Below are 23,411 nucleotides of genomic sequence, written 5' to 3' on the forward strand. Positions count from 1 at the left end.
TTAGGGCTCACTCCTGTCTGTCCTTCCAAGTGCCCCAAGCTACACTCTCTGTACATCAACCCTATGATCTCTTACTTAACCGTCTAATGTGCCCGTTTTACTTAATGACAATTATTGAGAAAAGTCCTCCTAATGTTCAGTATTAAACAATATAGACGTATCTACCAGTCCCCTATGACAATTTTGGGGTCTGGGTCCTGCTTGGGACCATATTGGAACATCCTCTTTTATTTAACCATCTCCGGGCAGGATCAGTTTACCGCTCCCTTTTTTCTGGCTTCCATTAAGAAATAAACAAACACTTGTAATAATGAGATTTTATACTTTATTGACCCTCTAAACCAGTGGTGGCTAACCTATGGCACTGGTGCCAGAGGTGGCACTCAGAGCCCTTCCTGTGGGCACTCAGGCCATCACCAGAGATGACCCCAGGTATCTTCCTGTAGTCCCAGACAGCCCAGGACTTGCTGTGCACAGAGCTATTTTAAAGTGACAATTCTTCCTGTTTATGGGACCCTGGAGGGAAGCTACAATGATCATCCAAATTTCTTCTATTTTCTGCTTTATTGGTGTCCTCATGGTGCTGGCATCAATGAAAGCTGTGACAGAGAAGGGAGTATAAATCACAAATTAAATTTCTGTGTTGGCACTTTGCAATAAATAAGTGGGACTTGGTTGTAATTTGGGCACTCAGTCTCTAAAAGGTTCTCCATCACTGCTCTAAACTGTTTTTCGTCTGCATATGGTTCCCGCTCACTTTGTGCCACCTAGTGGTGGTTAGAGGGATTTTTTACAGGTCTGCGGATCTCTGCTTGCTAATAAATAAATTTAGCGCAAACTAGCTTCACCAGTCTCAAAGGATGAATGAGACACGATTAAGCGTCTTATTGAATTTTATTGAAAGACAACGCGTTTCGACATTGGAATGAAATCTTCTTCAGGTCAGATAGCCTTCAGGGTGTCGAGGTATTACAGTGGAGTGTGAATATCTGCTTCTCATTAGTAACACGGATATGCTTCTCCTTATTGGTGAAGAACAACTATCCAGATTCAATTGTACAGGCTCATAACCTGAAGATCTTGACACGTGTTTTTTTAGTTGTTCAATAAAATCCCTAAGAGACCTCATCATCATGATCTTCCTTTTACTCCAAGGCAGGGTCATTGCACCCAGCTTTCCCAGACCTTCTACAAGAATGATTTTACCCATTTTGGGACACAATTCTTGGTAAGTATTGGCGGCGTGCAAAGGATTGGCGGAAACTAACGTACATTGGCTGTCATTTTTACCATTTTGTTGTGTACTGTATAGGAAGGGAAGAAAATACAATATTACACATTTTACAGCACTGTTTTTTTAGTCTAAACGTGGGTAACTGAACAAAATACATGGGGGACCTGTGGCTTCTTTGCTGTTAATCCAGACGTATAAATTCAACCATAAATCCTGGAGTACAGGACTTTGTTGATCTTTGGGGATACTTCACCTGGGGTGTGTTTGGAGTATTAAGACAGGAGTGTACCCAGGCTACGAGCTGTAGCGGGAGGCCTGAATGACTACGGCATCGTGAAAAGGAGCCAGGAAGGGGTTAACTGTGGGAATGGTGGAGTAAGAATTGATGGAGCACTGGTTGGGCACTTAGTGAAACACACCATACTCCGTTTCTGAATCTAGGGTTCTGTTTGTAGGGGACGGTGCACTGTTGTTGGTAAAGGTGTGTTTGGTGTTGCCGAAGGGGGTAGGGGTTGTGAGGTCGGACAGGGGTCCTTGCAGTTTATGAAAATTGGGTGGGGGAGGGATTCAGCATGGGATGGTCCAATGGTCCTAGTTATTGGGCTCCCATTCGGGGGTGTCTCCCGGTTGATAAGTACAAAGCCAATGCATTTCGAACTCTTCAAGTCCTCTTAGGTCTTATTCACACTGCCATATGCTTCTCTACACCACATCCCAGACATAGCATAGAGAAGGGGGGGAGTAAGTGCTCCTCACCCCTCCCCTCATGACATAAAGCAGTGTGGCTGTCTGGCTTGGTCACGGTGCACTACACATGCACACTACACCATGGCCGAGTACCATCGACGTATATTGTGACCATGATCACGGCCACAATTAGGATGGTGTGAATAAGGCCTAACTCATAGATCTTACTCAAGAATTTTGGATTTTACTACGATTGATGCCAGATCAATTCCTTCATCTTTCCAGTGAAGTGGCGCGCCAGATTTCTCGCTTCCGTTTCCTATATTTAAATATTACATACAAATGGAAACTTGTCACAGAAACACCATCCATATCAATGTTATATTAAATTATCCTTGTAGCCAAATCGACTCCATCTCCCATTTCTGTGCATTATTTGGGGAGAGATGGGGGAGGTGGAACCGAGTCGGTAAGTGAAAAGGAATAGTAGGTAGAAACCCGGTCTCCTGTGGACCTGCCAAAAATGGCAAAGATTGAGATTTGCACTGAAAATCTACAACAAAAATGAACATCCACTATGTGGCATCTGTAAGTAGCTGATGGTGATTACGTGGCACGGCCGTGGCTCTTTGATGGCGATCTGTACTTGTATATCTGTGGTCCGGTGTACACAACTGGTGGATCTCGCACCGTGTTCCTTCCATGTATGGTTTCATTAGGTTCACACTGACCCCAGTTTCCAAACATTATAAGAAAACTCTTCCAATACTGTAAGTAATAGTTATTTTTTTTCTTTTTATTATTTACTATCTTTTCATCCATTTTATTAGAGTCTCTGAATAGCAGGACTATATCGTAGCTGTACAACAAATTTAGTCCAGTTAAAAACTAAATTAGAAAACTCAGAAGTAAAGAGACGCCTGGGGGTCTCCAGCCACGTCCGGGGGGGTTATTACAAAATAACGGGAAATCGGTGATGTCTGTTTTTGGCAGTTCAGAAGTATCAGATGCTCATCCCATGTGCTCTCTTCAAACCCTAGAAAAGAGAATCGAGTAGTTATATCAGTGTTTGTAGGACGAGAGAATTAGTCACCGCTAATGTCATCTGACTAATTAAACCCCTACTATGTAAAGGAAATCTACCCGCAAAATCCATCCTGATAAACCAGGGAAACTTACTCACAGATTCCGACACTGACTGTGCTTATCTTCTTTTTATTTGTTATCCATGGCCTCCTTCCTTCTAAAATCAACTTTCGAAATTATGCTAATGAATCTGAAGGGCTCGTTCAGGTGTTACCAGAGCCCATCCATGCTCTGGCTTCACAGGCTGTGACACAGTCACTCCCTCTGCTTCTGCTCACCCAGCACTTCCCTCCTCCCTCTGTCTGATGTAATCTCACTGCAGTGGAGGAAGTTTCCACACGCAGAGGGAGGGCGGAAGTGCTCCTGCTCAATGTAACAGCCTGTGAAGCTGCAGGACTAATTACTCTTCTATGCTCTAATTTAGCTTTGTCGTTCCATTTGTGGTCTGCCTATGGAGCAGGTCATGGGAGCAGTGTATGCTACTTTCTATATGGAACTATTTATATGGACACTTTTTCATTGTTTTTTATTTTGGTCCCATATGGCACTATTCATATGGTAGTCGCACTGTACGGTACTTTTTATATGGGGCCTATATGCCATTAGTGTCCTATGGACACTGCACTGTATGGTGCTTTTTATATGGGGCCTATATGGAACTATCCATATGCAAACTGAACTATATGGTACTTTCTATATGGGGCCTATATGGCACTATCCATATGCAAACTGCACTATAAGTTAATTTCTATATGGGGCCTATATGGCTCTATCCATACGGACAAGGTAATTATGGTACTTTTTAAATGGGTCCTATGTGGCTCTATTCCTATGGATATTGCACTATATGGTACTTTTCTATATGGGGCCGATATGTTTTATCTTGTCTCTATATAGAACTACTCATATGGAGGTTGCACTATATGGCAGTTGTTATGTAATTCCTATTCTATGCAGTCTATATGAATGTCATGTACTATTATTTCTACAAGATGACATTTCTATGTATATGTATAGTTATCCAGAAGCAAATATAACCATGTAAAGATCTAAACCTTATAGCACCAAGCCACATCCATTGAAATATATAGCAGATTTCTATATAGTAGATGATATATATATATAAATATATACCAACCATGATTGATTGCTGGAATAGATCGTCAAGGCCACAGAATGAATGCTAGTGAGAAAAACAAAAAAAGGAACAAAAACTATAAAATAAGATCAAAAGAAAAAAGAAAAGAAAAAAGGAGAATGCAGTGAGAGGTGGAGAATAAGATCACAACGCGATGCATACATTTCCTACACACAACTTGGAGCTGTATCATCTTCTTATAATAAAATGCTTTGGGGGAACTGATTGACTAAAAACATGCAAAACTAATTCTATCAGATCTCCTGCAGTCTATAGATTGTATGCCCCACCGAAACAAATGTGCTAATTTGCATATGCCCCACCCTGTTGGCTTTTTATGAAAATGTGCATATGCCCCACCCTCATTTACGGTCCAGTTTTCTCTCTCTTGTGTAGCCATTTGGGATGGCCCCAGAATCTGAATGCTGGACAATTACCTAAATGTTGCAATTTATTCTTATTGCCAATTAGTGGATTATTAATGTATCCCCTGCAGTCAGCCATGAATCTCTATTACTGTTGCTAGGGCTGGTGACTCCTCTCCGGATCTGCTGAATGCATCCTAATGGATCCATTTACTGGATGACACATCAGCAGTCTAGACACGTCACATAACTGAGCTCACATAATAACCTGCCTACAGAAGCCAGAGCCACCTACCTTCTCCTCGATTTCCTTCAGTTGTCGCTTTTGAAGTTCTATCCTGTCTTCAAGCTCGCGAATTCTCTGCGGAGAAAGGGGTGAAGATCAGAGGCGACTATTGTGTATTATAGGCTTATTAATACTGGTCATAGAAGGATATTACTAGAAGAGATAATAATGCTAAGAGCTGGATCACAGGTTGAGATGAGCAAATCTATTTGTCGATTCACAGATTTGGAGCGAGATTTTCCGATGACAGATCAAATCAGAATTTTCGGAAATAAAATCCGATTGGCTTTGGAAGAACCGATTATGTTCTATTTATTGTTCTATAAAGTTGTATATTACCGTCTAAAACACAGATTTGTTAAAAAAAAAGGTTCTATCTAATTTTGTTCATTCTCTATGAATTAGGGTTAGGGATAGCGTCACTTAAAGGAAACCTACCATAAAAATCATGATAAACCAGGGACATTACTCATAGATCCAGGCACTGTGACTGTGGTAATCTTCTTATATTTCTTATCCATGGCCTCCTTCCTTCTAAAATCAACTTTTCTAAACTATTCTAATGAGCCTGAAAAGGCTTTGAGGGATTTTACCAGAGCCCCCCCCCCCCCCCCCCCCCGTGCTGTAGGTTCACGGGCTGTTACTATGTCACTATGCAAGAGAACTTCCCCCTTTCACTGTGTGAGATCACAGAAGGCAGAGGAAGAGGGAAGTGCTCCTGCACAGTGTAACCGTCTGTGAACGCCGCGAGAGACCTTCAGAGTCATTAGCATAATTTTAAAAGTTGATTTTAGAAGGAATGAGGCCATGGATAACAAATATAAGATGCCATAGCGGAGAGTTTTGTGATAAGGAGGAGATAAAGTGAACCTGTCACCAGGAATGTCATATAGACTATGCTATGCTGATTTTAAAAATGCCTCTGTCAGCATTCTGAATGATTTCAGTACTTTATAAGACTTAAATTCACATTACCTGGCTCCATGCCAGCAGCGCGTCGCGAGTCCCAGGGAGGAGGAGCTTTTGCCGTTGTGTGCCTGTGTCAGTCTTTTCTCCTCCACCCTCATCCAGCTCCCTCCCCCTTCCCCAATTCCTGCCATGTGCATTGAGTAGGCAGGCGAGGGAGGGGGATAGTGTAGAGTAGAGGACAAATGTAGAGGACAAATGTAGAGGACGAATGTAGAGAACTCACCACACACTGCTGGCAGGGAGCCAGGTAATGTGAAATAAACTTTTATAAAGTTTTGAAGTCATACAGAATGCTGTCAAAGACATTTTAAAAATCCGCATAGCATAAGCTATTGGAACTCTTGGAACTAACTAAAAATTACATTCCGTGTGACAAGTTCACTTTAAGGGGGTGCAGCGGTGCAGTCAAAGTATCTGTAAGTCATCACAAGGATCAGCTGTCTCTATATAGCCACTTAGATGAGCTGTGCTTTGTGCTGTGGGCTGGTCATACTCTATGTATATAGTAGGATATACTGTAGTACATCTCACTCGGTGAACCAGTAAGGGCCTAGTAGGATCCAATATGATTGGACAGTGTTAGCCCTGTATAGGGAAATGTGTGCCTAGAAGGACATCTTATCACTAGATGGCAACCTAGAGGCAATCTGATCTTATACAAATGTATTCACAGTGAAATCCATGCCCCCCCCCCCCCCTTCTCCCCAGTTCTTGCAGGATAATAGGCATAAGCGGGTGGGTAATGCTATTTGTAATAATCCTATAACAATGGAGAGCAGCGACAGGCGGCGTGGTGATCCTGCCTCCCGCTTCCTCAGTCTATGACCCACAGGTTGTCATTACTACAAGGACTAATACACATGAAGATTTCAGTGTCTGGGAAAGCTGGGTAACAACCAGTATGACTTCCAAAAAAAACCACCAAAAATCTGCAAATAAAATAAAAGAGAAAAGATCCACATTTGTTCCAAGTGACGTCTTGTGTGGACGTTCCCATAATAGGCAGATTTAGGGTCCTAGAGGTCATACCCCTAACCAGTCTACAGATCACTGCCCATAGATGGCTATAGTGACTTATAGTAATTCATTGATGAGCTCAGTGATAGGATTTTACTCCACTAGGCAAAGTTTAAAGCATGTGAAGGGTGCAGGGCGAGGGCAGACTGCTAAGCCGATTACTGTGTCTGTATTATCAAATGGGAGGACAGGTATATATATATAGTCTGACAGGTAATCAATGTCACATATGTGGGTGAAGACGCAAAGGGATGTGATAATTGAGGAGCAAGGTAAGGAACAATTTATAATTTCTGTAGTAAGAGGTAAGGTAGGTAGGTAGACTCTGTTGGCTTGCACCCATACATGAAGTTTTAGTAGTACTGCTATGGAAGAAAGATAGATAGATGTGAGATAGATGATAGATATATAGGAGATAGATAGATGATAGATAGGAGATAGATAGATAGGAGATAGATAGGAGATAGATAGATATGAGATAGATAGATAGATAGGAGATAGATAGATGATAGATAGGAGACAGATAGACAGATAGATAGATAGGAGATAGATTGGAGATAGATAGATATGAGATAGATAGATGATAGATAGATAGGTGATAGATAGATATGAGATAGATAGATATGAGATAGATAGATGATAGATAGGAGATAGATGATAGATAGGAGATAGATGATAGATAGGAGATAGATAGATAGATAGATAGATAGATAGATAGATAGATAGGAGATAGATAGATATGAGATAGATAGATAGATAGATATGAGATAGATAGATAGATAGATAGATAGGAGATAGATAGATAGATAGATAGATATGAGATAGATAGATGATAGATAGGTGATAGATAGATATGAGATAGATAGATATGAGATAGATAGATGATAGATAGGAGATAGATGATAGATAGGAGATAGATGATAGATAGGAGATAGATGATAGATAGGAGATAGATGATAGATAGGAGATAGATAGATAGATAGATAGATAGATAGATAGATAGGAGATAGATAGATAGATAGGAGATAGATAGATATGAGATAGATAGATAGATAGATATGAGATAGATAGATAGATAGATAGATAGATATGAGATAGATAGATAGATAGATATGAGATAGATAGATAGATAGATAGATAGATAGATAGATATGAGATAGATAGATATGAGATAGATAGATGATAGATAGGAGATAGATGATAGATAGGAGATAGATGATAGATAGGAGATAGATAGATAGATAGATATGAGATAGATAGATAGATATGAGATAGATAGGAGATAGATAGATAGATAGATAGGAGATAGATAGATAGATAGATAGATAGATAGATAGATAGATAGATAGATAGATAGGAGATAGATAGATAGATAGATAGATAGATAGATAGATAGATAGGAGATAGATTGATAGGAGATAGATAGATGATAGATAGGAGATAGATAGACAGATAGATAGATAGGAGATAGATTGGAGATAGATAGATATGAGATAGATGATAGATAGATAGGTGATAGATAGATGATAGATAGATAGGAGATAGATAGATAGATAGGAGATAGATAGATAGGAGATAGATAGGAGATAGATAGATAGGAGATAGATAGATAGATAGATAGATAGATAGATAGATAGATAGATATGAGATAGATAGATAGATAGATAGATAGATAGATAGGAGATAGATGGATGGATAGATAGATAGATAGATAGATATGGGATAGATGCCACTGCCCAAGTGATCACTAACCCTATAAATTTTGACTTTTTAAGTTACTTAGTCCACCGATTTTTCTGTGCTTTCATTGCTAGTCCTTGTGTCCTGTACCTGATGTGCCTGATGTAAGAGCTCCATGCGCTCATGTAAGATCTGGCAGTCAAACTCTCGGCTTTGCCGTAGGATTTGCCTTCGTAGTTTTTCCACGGCCGCCCTCAAGTCCTCCCTCTGCGTCTCATTCAGACATTCACTGACTCTCCTCCCGGGCTCGTGCTGCAAGGCATTATAGAGTGTGGCCTCCAGCTCCTGGATTTTCTAGCGCAAGTCATCACGTTCACCAGCAGTCGCATGTTCAAGGGATCAAAAAGAGAGAGAAGCAAATAAGAATACAGCAATGTACCACGAATATACTGATCCAAATATAGATGGATTGGCTTTTATACGAAGTTATGGATTTGAGAAAAATGGTGGCATGAACCATCAGGGGATATAACAGGGGCTTTGGTTATGACCAGCGAGACCAGGAAGATGATTTAGTAACCCACTCGAAGAAGTGAGGTAGGAGTTAGTTTGGCGACAACATATTTTTTGGGGTTGGCAGAAGAAGGGCAGGGGCGTAACTATAGGGGGTGCAGAGGTTGCAGTCGCACCCGGGCCCAAGAGGTTTAGGGGGCCCTTATGGTGTCACTTTGCCATATGGGAAGACTATTACTATAAACCATACATTATAGTCGGGGGCCTGGCACAGACTTTGCACTGGGGCCCATCAGCTTCTAGTTACGCCACTGAAGAAGGGTCCTTAGAGGCGTCAAATTTTAAGGTGAATCCAAAGTACCGTATGTACTTCCTTATCCTTACCATGTGTGCTTGATCAAGTGCTTGCTTCCGATAATCAAGTTCTTCTTCTAAATAGCCCTTCTGTTTGCTGAACAATTCCTAAACCATGAAGAAGATAGGAATCGGTGAGAGAAAAGTGATCCAAGCGAGTGACCATATGACGTCCTCCTCAAGCTTGACGTTACGTAACCGAATATCTGACTCATGGATATGGAAGCTTCAGGAAATGATGGAGAATGAGCTTCCAACTCTACCTAGCAGCTCGATGACGCAAGGTAAAGCTATTGGTGCCAATGATATAGCAGATAAATTACAGATCACACGCATGCCTAGGATGACAAGGTAGGTTGAACGTTTCCCAACATCTGGAGAAATGAAAGGACCAAGAATCTAATGGAGCTTTCTTCTGAAAGATGTAAACAATGGAAGACTTGTAGACAGGGAGCTGAGGAGAATGAAGACGGTTCTGGTGATCTGAAGTATTTTACAAAATCTCCACTTACTCGTAATCTTACCTTCTCATTTTCCAGATCGATCATTTTCTGGGTCAGGGCGGCTTCTGTCACCTCAATCTGTTTTAACCACTGTAACCAAGCACAAAAATGATATCCAGCCAAAGACTCTAAGCAAGGCTTCTTACCTCTACAAATGTATTGTGATAGATGTATAAAGGACAGGTTATCACAGATTAGACTAGGTTGCAATCGAGACTTTTGTTGCTTTTTCCGTTATAGAACCATAATATGTATGGCATCAATAACACCACTTCTTGGGCACTATTGGTGTTTTGTAATGTGTGTATTTGTGTGGGGGGGCAGGATATTACGGTAAGTAATTTAACATTTTACGTATATTAAAAGTTCTGCTCCGCTTTCTTGATATGTAAAGTGAAACCTCCAGTCTTTTACTTCATCAGCCGGAGATTCCTGTCCATAAAATGGCCGCAGATGGAGGGTCATGTGATCTCTAACTGTCCATGAGCAATAGCTCTGCCAGGAGCTTATGATAGTATTCATCAATATAAGATCAAGGTCCTGGCAGGGTGATTGTTCATGGACAGATAGAGATCACATGAGCCTCCATCAGTGGCCATTTTATAGACAGGAATCTCTGGACAGGAGGCTTCACTTTACATATCAAGAAAGCGGAGCAGAACTATTAATAGATGTATATTGGTAAATTATCTTATATCCTGCAACACCCTCCCCCCCCCCCCCCCGCCACACTCACACGTTATAAAAAACACAAGGTAAACTGGCCAACCCCTTTGAAGTGTCCATTATCTTACTGGATAAAAAGGCCTTCAATAAAGGGGTTGTAGCAAATGAGAATCGTATCCCCTATACACATGATAGAGGATAATAAGCTAAACAGTGAGGGTCCGACTGCGGGATTCCCACCGATCAAGGCAACAGATCCCAAGCAACTGCTTTGTTTATCGCTACGTGACAGGAGAACCATGCGTCCGGCTTTCTATGGGAGTGCTGGAGATATCGGAGCACTGTGCTTAACAATTTCCACACTACTATACTATTGAATGGAGTGGTACGATGCATGTTGGACCCGCTGCTCCACTCATTAGGGAGAGCGGGACCTGTATTTTCCTGATTGCTGGGGGTCCATTTTTGCGATTGTTCTGGAGTTATAGCAGTCATACCCTCACCAATAAGATCCTGTGTATAGGGGCTAACATGCAAATTCAGGACAATCCCTTTAATGAAAGATGGTTGGTCAGTCCCACTGATATTAGTGTAATCGCCCAAGTCTTCGGTGAAAACCCCTCATAGAAATTTTTTTATTTTTCCTTAGCTAAATTGGGTAGAGAAAGGGATTCCAGTACAGCTTATCCCTGAAGGTCCTGTGAAGTCCAAGCAAAACCACTGGTCACATCACATTTGTGCAGCGGGAAATGCTGTTCAGACTTGGGTCCCGATAAAACTGGGGTCTCACGTGAACAGACTCTCCAGTTGAGGTGTTTTGGGCCCACAAATTTCCCGGTGCATGGGAGAGGGAGTACGGCAGTACCTCTCCATAGAGATACATGGCGCACGGCGCCGTAATACAGGGATAGATAGGACATGTCCTATCTTGTCCCCAGGTACGGAGCGTTATGGTACCGCACGTGTGCTACACCGTACCACTCCGTGCACCCCTATTCCCGGCCTATGGGGGATGTATATACGGCCGCAATCTTGTCCCCCATCGGTCGTTTGAATGTAGCCTTAGTCTTAGCTAAAACTAAAGTGAACTGTAAACCCAAAACGCGTCAGTACAACCTCTGATAGTGGAACCCATGTTTTAACGAGACCCCAATAAACCTCAGAAATATTTTACTTCATACAGGAATCCATTTTTTTGTTTCTTCGTTAAATTATGAAGCCTCTTAGTCCAATCACACGTCCTATACAGAAGCGGGCGATTGAGAGACGCTAAGCAACCAGGAGACAAAACTGTGGTCTCTTTACCAAAGAAAGAAGCTTCATAAATTATCTCGCCGGCTCTTTCAATACTAATCTCTAATTAGTGGCTGAACCAGATGAATACAAGCTCCATTATACTCTGAGGCCTCAGAGCCCGGTTATATCTCCACGCGTCAGGTACAATATTCATCATTAAGTATTTTTGTTAAATACTCAGAATCTTCAAGCAAGTCCATCTAATCCCTCGCTGCTTCCTCGCAGGCATCAGGAGCAGATTATACCTCTGATTTACATGTATTCTGTCAATGGAATAAGCAGAGGGGAAAGGATTGTACCTTTTCGCAGAGAGAGAGTACGGTGCCCGCCTGGATGACCGCCACCTGCTCTTCATTCCGCAGATTCTGAAAGAAAGCCCCATATTACACATTTACCCCCGGATTATAGGGTCTTTACTTCCTATATAATAGAGTAACAGTAGAAGGGTAGACAAGTGCGGACATCCAAAAACTAGTTTGTGGTAGAATGCTATTTTTAATCTTAAAGGAAATCAACCATGTGGATTATATGGTTATAACACAAGCATCTGGTTTCGGTTTTCGTTTAGCTCTTAATGGCTTATTTTTTTGTGAAAAGAATACTTGTAAAGATATGCAAATGAGCCTCAATGGCTCCTGGATATGTCACAAAACCCCTTCTGCCACTGTCAGCTGTTAATTCCTGTCTCCTTCCCCAGCCAGAAAGTCAGTGACGGAGCTAGAGGGGCGTGACGAACACAGGAGCCACTGAGGCTCATTTGAATATCCCTTTTCACGATAAATAAGCCATTACCAGCTAAATCCTATTTCAGGAGGCACATACCAGCTTATGATTGGTTAAAAACAATAATTTCATGTGATTGACTCCCTTTAAATCACCCTTGAATGTAAACTCCTTTAACACAAAGACATAGGAGAATCTAGCCAAAATATACAACCTCTGACAGTCCTGGAGTAATTTTATCCGTGTTGGACTGGCCCACCAGAGCATTGGAGGATCCTTCGTTGGGCCCACACTCTAATCTAACACTGGACACCATAGAGACAAACTAATTTGGAGACTGGTAGGGGTTCTTTTTTCCTGCGGGATAATGAAGGGTGGGCCCAAGGCACCCCGGCCTACACCGAGTTTTATGGAAAGGTATTGTGCAGAAACATGTCATCTATGGGTCACAGTCTGATTCCCAAGCTGTAATACCACACAGAACAGAAGCTGTAATAATCCTTCAATATAGTATGCAGGATATAAGTACATCCTCCTTTCTGAATTTCATAAAGTCAGATTTTCTTTAATTTGTGTCTTTAACTAGAGAGTGCAGCCATCATCAGGGGGACCTACAATATCAGGTGAAATTCTTCATTTAATAAGAGATCACAGACCATATGATATTTGGGGGCTGATGCTCTTTATCCTGAGGATCTATCACACCTCAGTGGCTTGGCCTTCACATATTAGATGCGCTCTAGGTATAAGCTGGTGATCACTGGCCCATAATAAATCCATTTTTTATAAATGCTGAAAATATTAATGGAAGAAAGCTATGGAGAATCTGTTTTATCCCCAGATAAGGATCCTCAGACATGGTCAGTGATTCCTGAGAGGGCAATGAAGACCACAATATCGATCTCAATATATCGGCTACTTTAGTCCTTCAAGAAAGACCCAATGAACTAATAATCAGTCATAAACATAATCTGACACCTGTATGTAGATAGAGGAAAGGTTGGACTTGGTGCATGGAAAGGTGCACATATCCTTGTAGGTTTGGCAACCTCCAAAAACACTTATTTGGGGATAAATCTATGTCATCTATCAATAAGATAGATCATTAACATAGGATCAGAGGGAATGTAGCACCCAATTATCGCTCCGATCAACCGCCCATAGCGTTGCGGCTATCAGGCTCACTGAAGACTCAGCATCTTAAAGGGGTTGTAACAAGTTTCCAAGTAATCCACAGAATAGGGGATAACCAGCTGATTCGTGAGGGTCCACATGATGGGAGTCCCGATTATGAAAACAGGAACCCCAGCGATCCTGGGATCTGCTGTTGGGAAAAAAGGGAGAACTTGCAAATTTGGTGGAACCTCTTTAAAATAAGCTTGGATCGCCAATACCCTGTGGACATAGCTGTCGGCTATCAGCACCCCCTGTGGGCTGGGAGTGACAGCCGCAGGACCAGTGTGAGATCAACAATCCTGCTAATATGAAAGAGGCCGCCATTGATAAATCTTAATAAAAATAACAATTTCTTCCAAGAACAGCACCACCCCTGTGTAAAGCAGCAGGACTAGACACAACCGATGAAGCGTTATGTGGTTCTGTTACAGACATATATAAAAGCTGGACTGCCAAAGTATTGGGATGGTTGAATGGAAAAATTGCCCATTTTGACCACTTTTGTCACTGTTCCAAATCTTTACAAAAGGAAAATGGATCCTTCGGTCAAAACTTGTTCTTAAACCATAAATAAGCCTCGGATTATTCATTATGAAGACAAATCGTGAAGTTACCCCATTGTCTCCCAGTATATCCAGCTTCTTCATTAGCTCCGAAATATCCACGTCCTAAAAGAAAGCAACCCCGTAAGTAAGAGCAGGTCATAGCCTACAGCGACAATCCAGATACACGGCTGAGAATGACTGAAACCAAATGTACATACAGAAATACAGCTGAAAGGTGAAGGTTGATGAGGAATACATACCATGCAGTCTGAGGACTACAACAGATTGTAGAGCAATCAGCTGCAGGTCCCACCGTCACTAAAGAGCCTCAATCACTGCTCAAGCGGCAATACAGACTGTGCTATACAATGGCACGAGAGATATGGAGACACTAAAGGCGGGGGGCGTAGATGATCTTCAAGGAACACTCCAGTGAAAGCCAATTCATTGAATACTACATGGTGCAGGGCCTAAAGGAAGGAGCAGGACTCATTCTCATTGTATTCCTAGAACCTGGAGTCCTGCACAAGGTAGAATCCAATGAATCAGCCTTGACCGTTGTGTATATCTATGTGTTGGTAGTGTAGGCCTCATCCATTATAGTGAACACGCCCTAAAAATGGACCATCGTCCAGCCGGATTACACGGACTTACTGACCACCAGCGTGCCACTGGCCTTATTTATGGTGCCCATCTGATCACTGGCTGCAGTGTTTTTGGATCTGATCTGTTGGGTCGTGTAATGTAAGTGGATGCCTCTACTGCTTTTACCACATTTCTATGTCTACTATAGTGTTTGCTAATTTTGGATAGCCTCACCTTTTAGGTTCACCGAAGTTCGGGCAAACCTCGAAAGAAGTTTCGTTAGGGTACGCAAACCCCTGCCGGTAAAACCTGTAATCGGTTCTGGCACTGATAGCAGGTGTTAATGCTTTAAATTCCAGCCGCAGATCAGCTGTAATGGCACCGATCAAAGGTGTTACCCATGGGGGGGTGACCCGAAAGTGCAATATTTGGCAGACACTGTAGTTGGAGGTCCAGTCTGTTACCTGGAGGTCCCCAAAGTCCATTTGCATGTCTGTTATTGCCACTAAATAAACCTGATCGGATCGTGATATGCACTGCGTGTGGACTACCTCATTGTGCTATAAAAATGGAGCTATTCCTAGCTAAATGGTTTGTAACAAGATTTCACAGTGACGGCAGCCATTTTGAACTGAGCAACGGTTACTAAATTATATTGCCCAATGAATGAACAAGAAGCCTCTCTTATAAGGACACCATTTTCATCCATGATACAAAATGCTATGGGAATTGTTTAAAGGGAATCTGTCAAAAGATTTAACTATGAAAAATTTTGATAGGTAACCATATCTCTTTGTAGGACTGTCATAAAAAAATAGGATTGTAGCTTCTCTATCTGCACTGGGGTGTGTCCTCACACTGCTGTGCTCTTTGCTCTCTCCATTTAACTGCTCCACATCAATGCAGCAGCAGTGTGAGGACACCCACCAGTGCTTTTGGAGAAGTTACAATCCTAAAACATACCACTTTTCAGGCTAAGAGACACACTTAGCAAGAAAAAATTTTTTGCTAAAAAGTGCCAGCATCTTATAGTCATAAGGTCAGGAGGATCCAGCACTGCCAGACCCTCCTGACTGCTATTCTGGAGATTTGGTGAGGCGCTGACACAGCATTTCAACCGATCTCCTGGAGAACAGAGCCCCTGCACTTCACTCTCCCACAATCGAGCATGTCCTATCTTGCAAGGCCGCCCGGCCAGTCTCTGTGCGGTGAGTATAGCAGTGCCCAGTGTGTTCTCATCTCTTTGTATAGCAGCACCCGGTGTGTTCCTGTCTCTGTGTATAATAGTGCCCAGGGTGTTCCTATCTTTGTGTATAACAGCACCCAGTGAGTTGCAGTCTCTGGATGGCAATGCCAAGTGAGTTCCTGTCTCTGTGTATAGCAGTGCCCAGTGTATTTCTATCTCTGTGTATAACAGTGCTCAGTGTGTTTATATCTCTGTATATAACAGCACCCAGTGTGTTCCTATCTCTGTGTATAGCAGTGCCCTGTGCGTTGCGGTCTCTGTGTTTGGCAATGCCAAGTGAGTTCCCGTCTCTGTGTATAGCGGTGATCAGTGTGTTCCTATCTCTGTGTATAGCAGTGCACAGTGTGTTTATATCTCTATGTATAGCAGCAGCCAGTGTATTTCTATCTCTGTGTATAACAGTGCTCAGTGTGTTTATATCTCTATGTATAGCAGTGCCAAGTGTGTTCCTATCTCTGTGTATAGCAGTGCCCAGTGTGTTCCTATGTCTGTGTATAGCAGTGCCCTGTGCGTTGCTGTCTCTGTGTTTGGCAATGCCAAGTGAGTTCCCGTCTCTGTGTATAGCGGTGATCAGTGTGTTCCTATCTCTGTGTATAGCAGTGCACAGTGTGTTCCTATCTCTGTGTATAGCGGTGATCAGTGTGTTCCTATCTCTGTGTATAGCAGTGCACAGTGTGTTCCTATCTCTGTGTATAGCGGTGATCAGTGTGTTCCTATCTCTGTGTATAGCAGTGCACAGTGTGTTCCTATCTCTGTGTATAGCAGTGCACAGTGTGTTCCTATCTCTGTGTATAGCAGTGCCAAGTGAGTTCCCGTCTCTGTGTATAGCGGTGCACAGTGTGTTCCTATCTCTGTGTATAGCAGTGCCCAGTGAGTTGGTGACTGTGTTTGGCAATGCCAAGTGAGTTCCTATCTCTGTGTATAGCAGTGCCCAGTGTTTTCCGGTGTCAATGTGTGTGTAGCAGTGCTCTGCTTGTTGGCAACCAACAGGGTAATATGGTGCAAATTCTACTTTTCCTGTTTTTTCCCTCTTGCAAAATGTAGCGCTAAACATGGGAAATTACAGAACCTTCAATTGCAGAGTTGAAACATTACACAACAGCTGTACGTACAATGGCAAGATGACCATGCATGACCTCAAGTTTAGGGGGTACCAGTAATGAAATAAGTAAGGGATGCTGACTGAACATGGGTTAAGGGGTTAATGGCAGTGGGAACACATAGTATGCACCAGAAGAGAGAAGTGAATCTGCATCTACCTTAATTCCTTCCTGCTGACAGAATAGCTGCAGAGCGCTTCCATTATTTTCTGGGAAGCTGGCTACATGGAGGTTAAAGGCTGGAGACCTTCGTTCTCTCTCCTGGGAAAAAATGTGTCATTTTACTTTTGTACCTAGTAGATTTTCATGGAGAATCGCCCTGATATACACACACATCTATTCTCTGGCTGTTTACACTTGCCTTTAAAACAGACCTCACTTTGACATTCACATAATAATATACAGTGAATCTTGTTAAACTTGCATGAAGGTGCACGGAAAACAGGAAGTTCATGTTGCCTGAAGGTGGAGCCACATGTAACAAAACCTAAGAAAAGTTCTGCAACTTTCATATTTTATCTAAAAGAGGTTTACAGTTTATGTACATTCAATATAGAACATATTTGTATAAATCTGCAGAGAGAACATATACCCTTAAAGGAAACCTACCATGAGGAATCTAGGTTCAGAAATAGATCTGATGGTAGATTCCTATAGCCTTACTTATACAAACTCAACTTAACACAGCTTTGAAAATTGCTACTATACATAATTACAATTATCCCTATATTGTTATTCCCCATGCCTGAAAAGTTCCATAGTTTGTTTGCAAAGTTGACTCACCATTTATGCAAACGACCCTGGAGAGAAAACAACCATTGTCTAGGACAGTGATGGGCAACCTTTTGAGCTTGGTGTGTCAAAATTCGCCAAAAAACCGAGCAAAACGCGGGTGCTGTGTCACCTTTAGAAAAAAAACCTAATTTTGTAATAACATGTCCAGCAGCGGCCTCCCCTTATTAATAACATGTCCAGCAGCGGCCTCCCCTTATTAATAACATGTCCAGCAGCGGCCTCCCCTTATTAATAACATGTCCTGCAGCGGCCTCCCCTTATTAATAACATGTCCTGCAGCGGCCTCCCCTTATTAATAACATGTCCAGCAGTGGCCTCCCCTTATTAATAACATGTCCTGCAGCGGCCTCCCCTTATTAAGAACATGTCCAGCAGCGGCCTCCCCTTATTAATAACATGTCCTGCAGCGGCCTCACCTTATTAATAACATGTCCTGCAGCGGCCTCACCTTATTAATAACATGTCCTGCAGCGACCTCCCTTCCCTAATAAAATACCCCAGCGGCCTCCCTTTACTATTAAAATGCACCTAGCGGCCTTCCTTCCCTAATAAAATGCCCCAGCAGCCTCCCTTTACTACTAAATTACCCCTGGTGGCCTCCCTTTACTACTAAAATACCCCTTGCGGCCTCCCTTTACTACTAAAATACCCCTTGCGGCCTCCCTTTACTACTAAAATTCCCCTAGCTGCCTCCCTTTACTACAAAAAATACCCCTAGCCGCCTCCCTTTACTACTAAAATACCCCTAGCCGCCTCCCTTTACTACTAAAATACCCCAGCGGCCTCCCTTTATTAGGGAAGGAAGGCCGCTAGGTGCATTTTAATAGTAAAGGGAGGCCGCTGGGGTATTTTAGTAGTAAAGGGAGGCGGCTAGGGGTATTTTATTAGGGAAGGAAGGCCGCTAGGTGCATTTTAATAGTAAAATGCCCCAGCGGCCTCCCTTTACTACTAAAATACCCCTAGCCGCCTCCCTTTACTACTAAAATACCCCTAGCTGCCTCCCTTTACTACTAAAATACCCCTAGTCGCCTCCCTTTACTACTAAAATAACCCTAGCGGCCTCCCTTCACTACTAAAATACCCCTAGCGGCCTCCCATTACTACTAAAATACCCCTAGCACCCTCCCTTTACTACTAAAATACCCCTAGCGGCCTCGCTTTACTACTAAAATACCCCTAGCACCCTCCCTTTACTACTAAAATACCCCTAGCGGCCTCCCTTTACTACTAAAATACCCCTAGCGGCCTCCCTTTACTACTAAAATACCCCTAGCGGCCTCCCTTTACTACTAAAATACCCCTAGCACCGTCCCTTTACTACTAAAATACCCCTAGCACCGTCCCTTTACTACTAAAATACCCCTAGCACCCTCCCTTTACTACTAAAATACCCCTAGCACCCTCCCTTTACTACTAAAATACCCCTAGCACCCTCCCTTTACTACTAAAATACCCCTAGCACCCTCCCTTTACTACTAAAATACCCCTAGCACCGTCCCTTTACTACTAAAATACCCCTAGCGCCCTCCCTTTACTACTAAAATACCCCTAGCTGCCTCCCTTTAAATATAATATAATAATAAACTTCTATAGTTACCCAGTGATGTCTTCTTCCCTGTAGCTTTACGGCAGGCGGCTCGGCACCTCCAGTTTGCACCGCGCGCCTCGGGTCACGTGACTGAAGTGACCTGACGTCAGGTCGCCTCAGTCACGTGACGAGCAGCGCGCATTGCAGCCTGGAGGAGCCGGAGGAGTTGCAGACGGTGGGCGGACCAACGCGGCGCTGGACAGGTAAGCAGGGGGCAGAAACACAGGGACGGGGGCGGGACATTTACACAGGGACAGCACATTAAACAGGGAGGGGGGGGGGGGGGCAGACCGCAGGCGCTGGGCGGCCGCGTGTCACCAAAAATGGCTACGCGTGTCATAGGTTCGCCATCACTAGTCTAGGAGGATGCTAGAGGAACAGCTGATATAGAAAAACACGAATATGCATAGATTGGTGAGTCAACTTTAGACACTGGTAAGCACTAAAGCCTTGCAGCACTGAGGTCCAAGTCCCTTCAGGTCAACATCTGGAAAGAGTTTGTATGTTCTCTCCGTATTTGCATGGGTTTCCTCTGGTTCCCTCCTATACTCCAAAAACATACTGGTAGGCTGATTAGATTGTGAGCCCGGTGGGACAGGGACAAATTTTGCAGCGCTACGTAATCTGTGTGCGCTATATAAAGGAATTATTACAGACTGTGGAACTTTTCAGACATGGGGAATAACAATATAGGGATAGTTGTGCTGCTGTATACTGTAATAGTAGTTTTCAATTATATTTTTGGGTTAGTTTCAATGACAGGTTCCCTTTATGGCGAAACTCCATCTTTGAAATTTTAACAGCCAGTCACCTAGCAAAGCTTCCAATCAGTAACATATCTTTTCTATTCATAGATAAAAAAAATTATATAAGACCAGTTTCCTAGGGCCAGGTTCAGAGCATGAAATAGAACATGTGAGGAACCGAACTCATCCAATCTATTGTCACGTGGATAAGGGCTACCACGTGACCTAACACAATTACCTAAACCATACTTGAGCTTTCACAATAAACCCAACTCAAGCACCGGGTGAATTCAGCCTAAGGGAGATCAGTAATCTCTGATCTGGACAGGGGGGTTAAAAAAAAAATAATAAAAAAAAAATCTTTTTTTGGAGAAGACTTGTAATAGACCACTTCTTGGGTATATTTTGCATGTGACACTCCACGTACCGTATATACTCGAGTATAAGCTGACCCAAGTATAAACCGAGGCCCCTAATATTACCACAAAAACCTGGTAAAACCTATATATTTTTTTTACTCAAGTATAAGCCGAGTTTGGGTTTTCAGCACATATTTTTGTGCTGAAAAACTAGGCTTATACTCGAGTATATATGGTATTTAAGTTGGTTTTCAATAAAAGTAAAAAAATAAAAATTACTGTCCAACTGGAAGACAAATTTTTTGTGTTTTAATGTGTTTTTGGAAGATTTCATGTATCAGTATTTCAATGAGCTTTACAGAATGAAGAAAACCTCATGAAACTGGAAACCAAAAGAAGATAAGTCAAGTATATAAACAGTAAAACAGTATACGGTGAACTGAAAACTGTTTGGTGAAGGTAGGGAGTCATAGTCACCATGAAACCTGAGCTGAAAACCTACAGTTTTTACCTCCTAAAACTTGCAGCCCCCCTCAGATTGGGAATGAAATGTCCTTACTAGAATTCCCTCTTTCATGTGAACTCTTGCCTGCTTAGATATTTAAAAGAAAAATTTGGCACGTGATGATGAGCAGAGAAGAGTCATATTTGCCCAGGGGGAGAATACAATATGTGTTATATTAAAAAAAGTTAAGAATACAACCCCCCTCTGGTTCTGTAGCTTTTAACAAGCACATATGAAGGATAAGAGTCTTATCTCATGTTTGTAAGTAATGAAGAACTGAAGATAACGGTGCCTGAAGTGACCCTCGCCTGCAGCCTCTAAACTTGACTCCTCTCAGGTAAATATGACTCTTCTCATTTTCACATGACTTTGGAGAGAATTTTAAAAGAGGGAATTCCAGAAAGGATCTGCAATACTCTTCCTGAGGCTGCGCTCACATGGTTGTATTTTGAGACGCAATTCAAAGACTCCAACCGTGATCACATGGCGAGGTAACCTTGCGTTTCTATCACGTTTGCTAAACATGTGGTCACAGGGGAAGCATTCATATTGGTAGTTGAGTGGGGTAAAAGCTGGCTTTCGAGGGCCTTGATGGTGCTGTCCAGTTAGTGGTCTCCCCCCCAATTTAAAATAATACCAAAAGTAAAATCATACTTGTATTTGTGTGTCAATTTTTGATGCTAACTCTTTGAACCCGGATCGTTTTATTCACATTGAAATCTATTTTGGGAAACCGGCCTCAGGCTATCTGCACATGAAAATGCTTGGATGGTAGAAATATGCCCACGTGCTGGTGGGATAAGTGTCAGCACAGCCGACGGGCAGGGAGTCCTTGCATCACATTTCACTATAATGCAAGGACTCTAGTCCATTGCACTGTGTTCACTCTGTGTGATGGGACCAGCACGCGGGCCCGTTTCTACGGATCGAGTGCTTAGGCTGATCCATATGAAAGCACTTCAACTCCCAATTTTTTTTTTTTTTGCCACACTTCGTTCTACATCTTAAGAGTCAAGCCAAGTTTCAAAATAAAGACATGTGGGAGCTGCACCTACATTTAAAGGAAATCTACCATTTGATTTGGTGCATTATGAAGCAAACATACCTTGAGAATGCTGTAGCTACACTGATGCAGGATCATAGTTTGATTAATACTGGAGATGAGTGGTTTTGCTGAAAAAACAAATTATAACATTCAGGACCTCGGGAAAGCTGGGTCAGCATGGCTGCCTAGATAAACACATTGGACACGGAGCTTGTAATTACAAATGGAGGATAGTCAAGACATGAGTAATCAACGTGAGCGGGATCACTCATACACAGCAGCTGGGGGATGGTGCAGCAATTGATTATTATGTCTGTCAGGGAGACCAGTGATTACATCATCCTCTCCTGCAAAGAAAAACTCACAGGCTAGGAGAACCTCGGAACCAAGCGCTGAAGGAGCCATAGAAGCGACAGAGCTTTATTATCATAATGTTACATCTGTTTAATCAGACAAACCACTCAGCTCATGGATTAACCAAGATATGATCCTGCATCAGTGTAGCTACAGCATTCGCAAGGTATGTTTGCTTCATAATGCATCAAATCACATGGTAGGTTTCCTTTAAGATTAAAACCCTCTTCTATACCCTTCCTTCTGTCATTGATGCGTGAGCAGTTCTAACACATTGATGACACAGGGGCCACAAGCAACAGACCAACATGAAGCGATTGTCAGATTTTAGTATTTAAAGTGTCATTGTGAAATTAATAGTCAATGGTTTCATGCTGGAACAAAAAGATATAACCAAAAAAAAAAACTAAGAAACAAATAACACACACCGACTTATTACATGCTGGAAAATTAGATGGACGAAATTAAAACAAAATTAACTTGTGGAAAAGTTTTTTTATTATGAGAATTTTTTTTTTAAAACAATATTTAGTTGCTTATTGAAGAAAAACAAAACAAAAAACAGGTTTAAACATGCAGAACACAAAGACATAAAAAAAATGAATAGAATGAACAAAATTCACAGTGTGCACATTAGACATGCAGAAAAAGAGACGACTGCAACAGGGAAATATGTACAAGACATAAAGTGCAACATAATGTGCCGATTATTAATCTCTCGCAACGTATAAAAGGCAATGTGTTTTCTCTTTTTTTCCTAGTTAGACGTCCCCCGCTCCCATATATCCGTGTGCTGTAGGAAGCATCGTGCATTAAATGTATTTAATTCGAGACTCAAAAACAATGTCTG

The 23,411-nt window shown here is 42.2% G+C and overlaps 1 protein-coding gene and 1 long non-coding RNA gene across 9 annotated transcripts in view; one reads left to right on the forward strand and one right to left on the reverse strand.

Annotated features, from left to right (window-relative positions):
• Nucleotides 1-2,700: 2,700 nt before the first annotated feature.
• The window catches only part of JAKMIP1 (janus kinase and microtubule interacting protein 1), an 81,855-nt gene continuing 61,144 nt past the window's right edge, over nucleotides 2,701-23,411 (reverse strand). For 3 of the 8 annotated variants that reach the window (XM_072126103.1, XM_072126105.1, XM_072126104.1), the window contains 9 exons: nucleotides 17,329-17,430; nucleotides 14,308-14,361; nucleotides 12,094-12,159; nucleotides 9,842-9,922; nucleotides 9,360-9,437; nucleotides 8,613-8,816; nucleotides 4,806-4,871; nucleotides 4,146-4,190; nucleotides 2,702-2,957 (listed from right to left, as the gene is read on the reverse strand). In XM_072126103.1, coding sequence (XP_071982204.1) covers nucleotides 2,925-2,957; nucleotides 4,146-4,190; nucleotides 4,806-4,871; nucleotides 8,613-8,816; nucleotides 9,360-9,437; nucleotides 9,842-9,922; nucleotides 12,094-12,159; nucleotides 14,308-14,361; nucleotides 17,329-17,430 — 729 coding nt within the window. In that variant the 3' untranslated portion in view covers nucleotides 2,702-2,924. Of the gene's footprint in view, nucleotides 2,958-4,145; nucleotides 4,222-4,805; nucleotides 4,872-8,612; nucleotides 8,817-9,359; nucleotides 9,438-9,841; nucleotides 9,923-12,093; nucleotides 12,160-14,307; nucleotides 14,362-17,328; nucleotides 17,431-23,411 lie in introns of all 8 variants that reach the window. The other 5 variants (XM_072126107.1, XM_072126110.1, XM_072126109.1 and 2 more) reach the window with 5 other exon arrangements.
• Nucleotides 6,979-23,387, forward strand: LOC140079780 (uncharacterized). The gene is made up of 2 exons (XR_011849907.1): nucleotides 6,979-7,054; nucleotides 23,323-23,387. It is a non-coding gene; the product is annotated as an uncharacterized lncRNA (long non-coding RNA).

Source organism: Engystomops pustulosus, chromosome 1 (assembly GCF_040894005.1).
Source record: "Engystomops pustulosus chromosome 1, aEngPut4.maternal, whole genome shotgun sequence".
Taxonomy (NCBI): domain Eukaryota; kingdom Metazoa; phylum Chordata; class Amphibia; order Anura; family Leptodactylidae; genus Engystomops; species Engystomops pustulosus.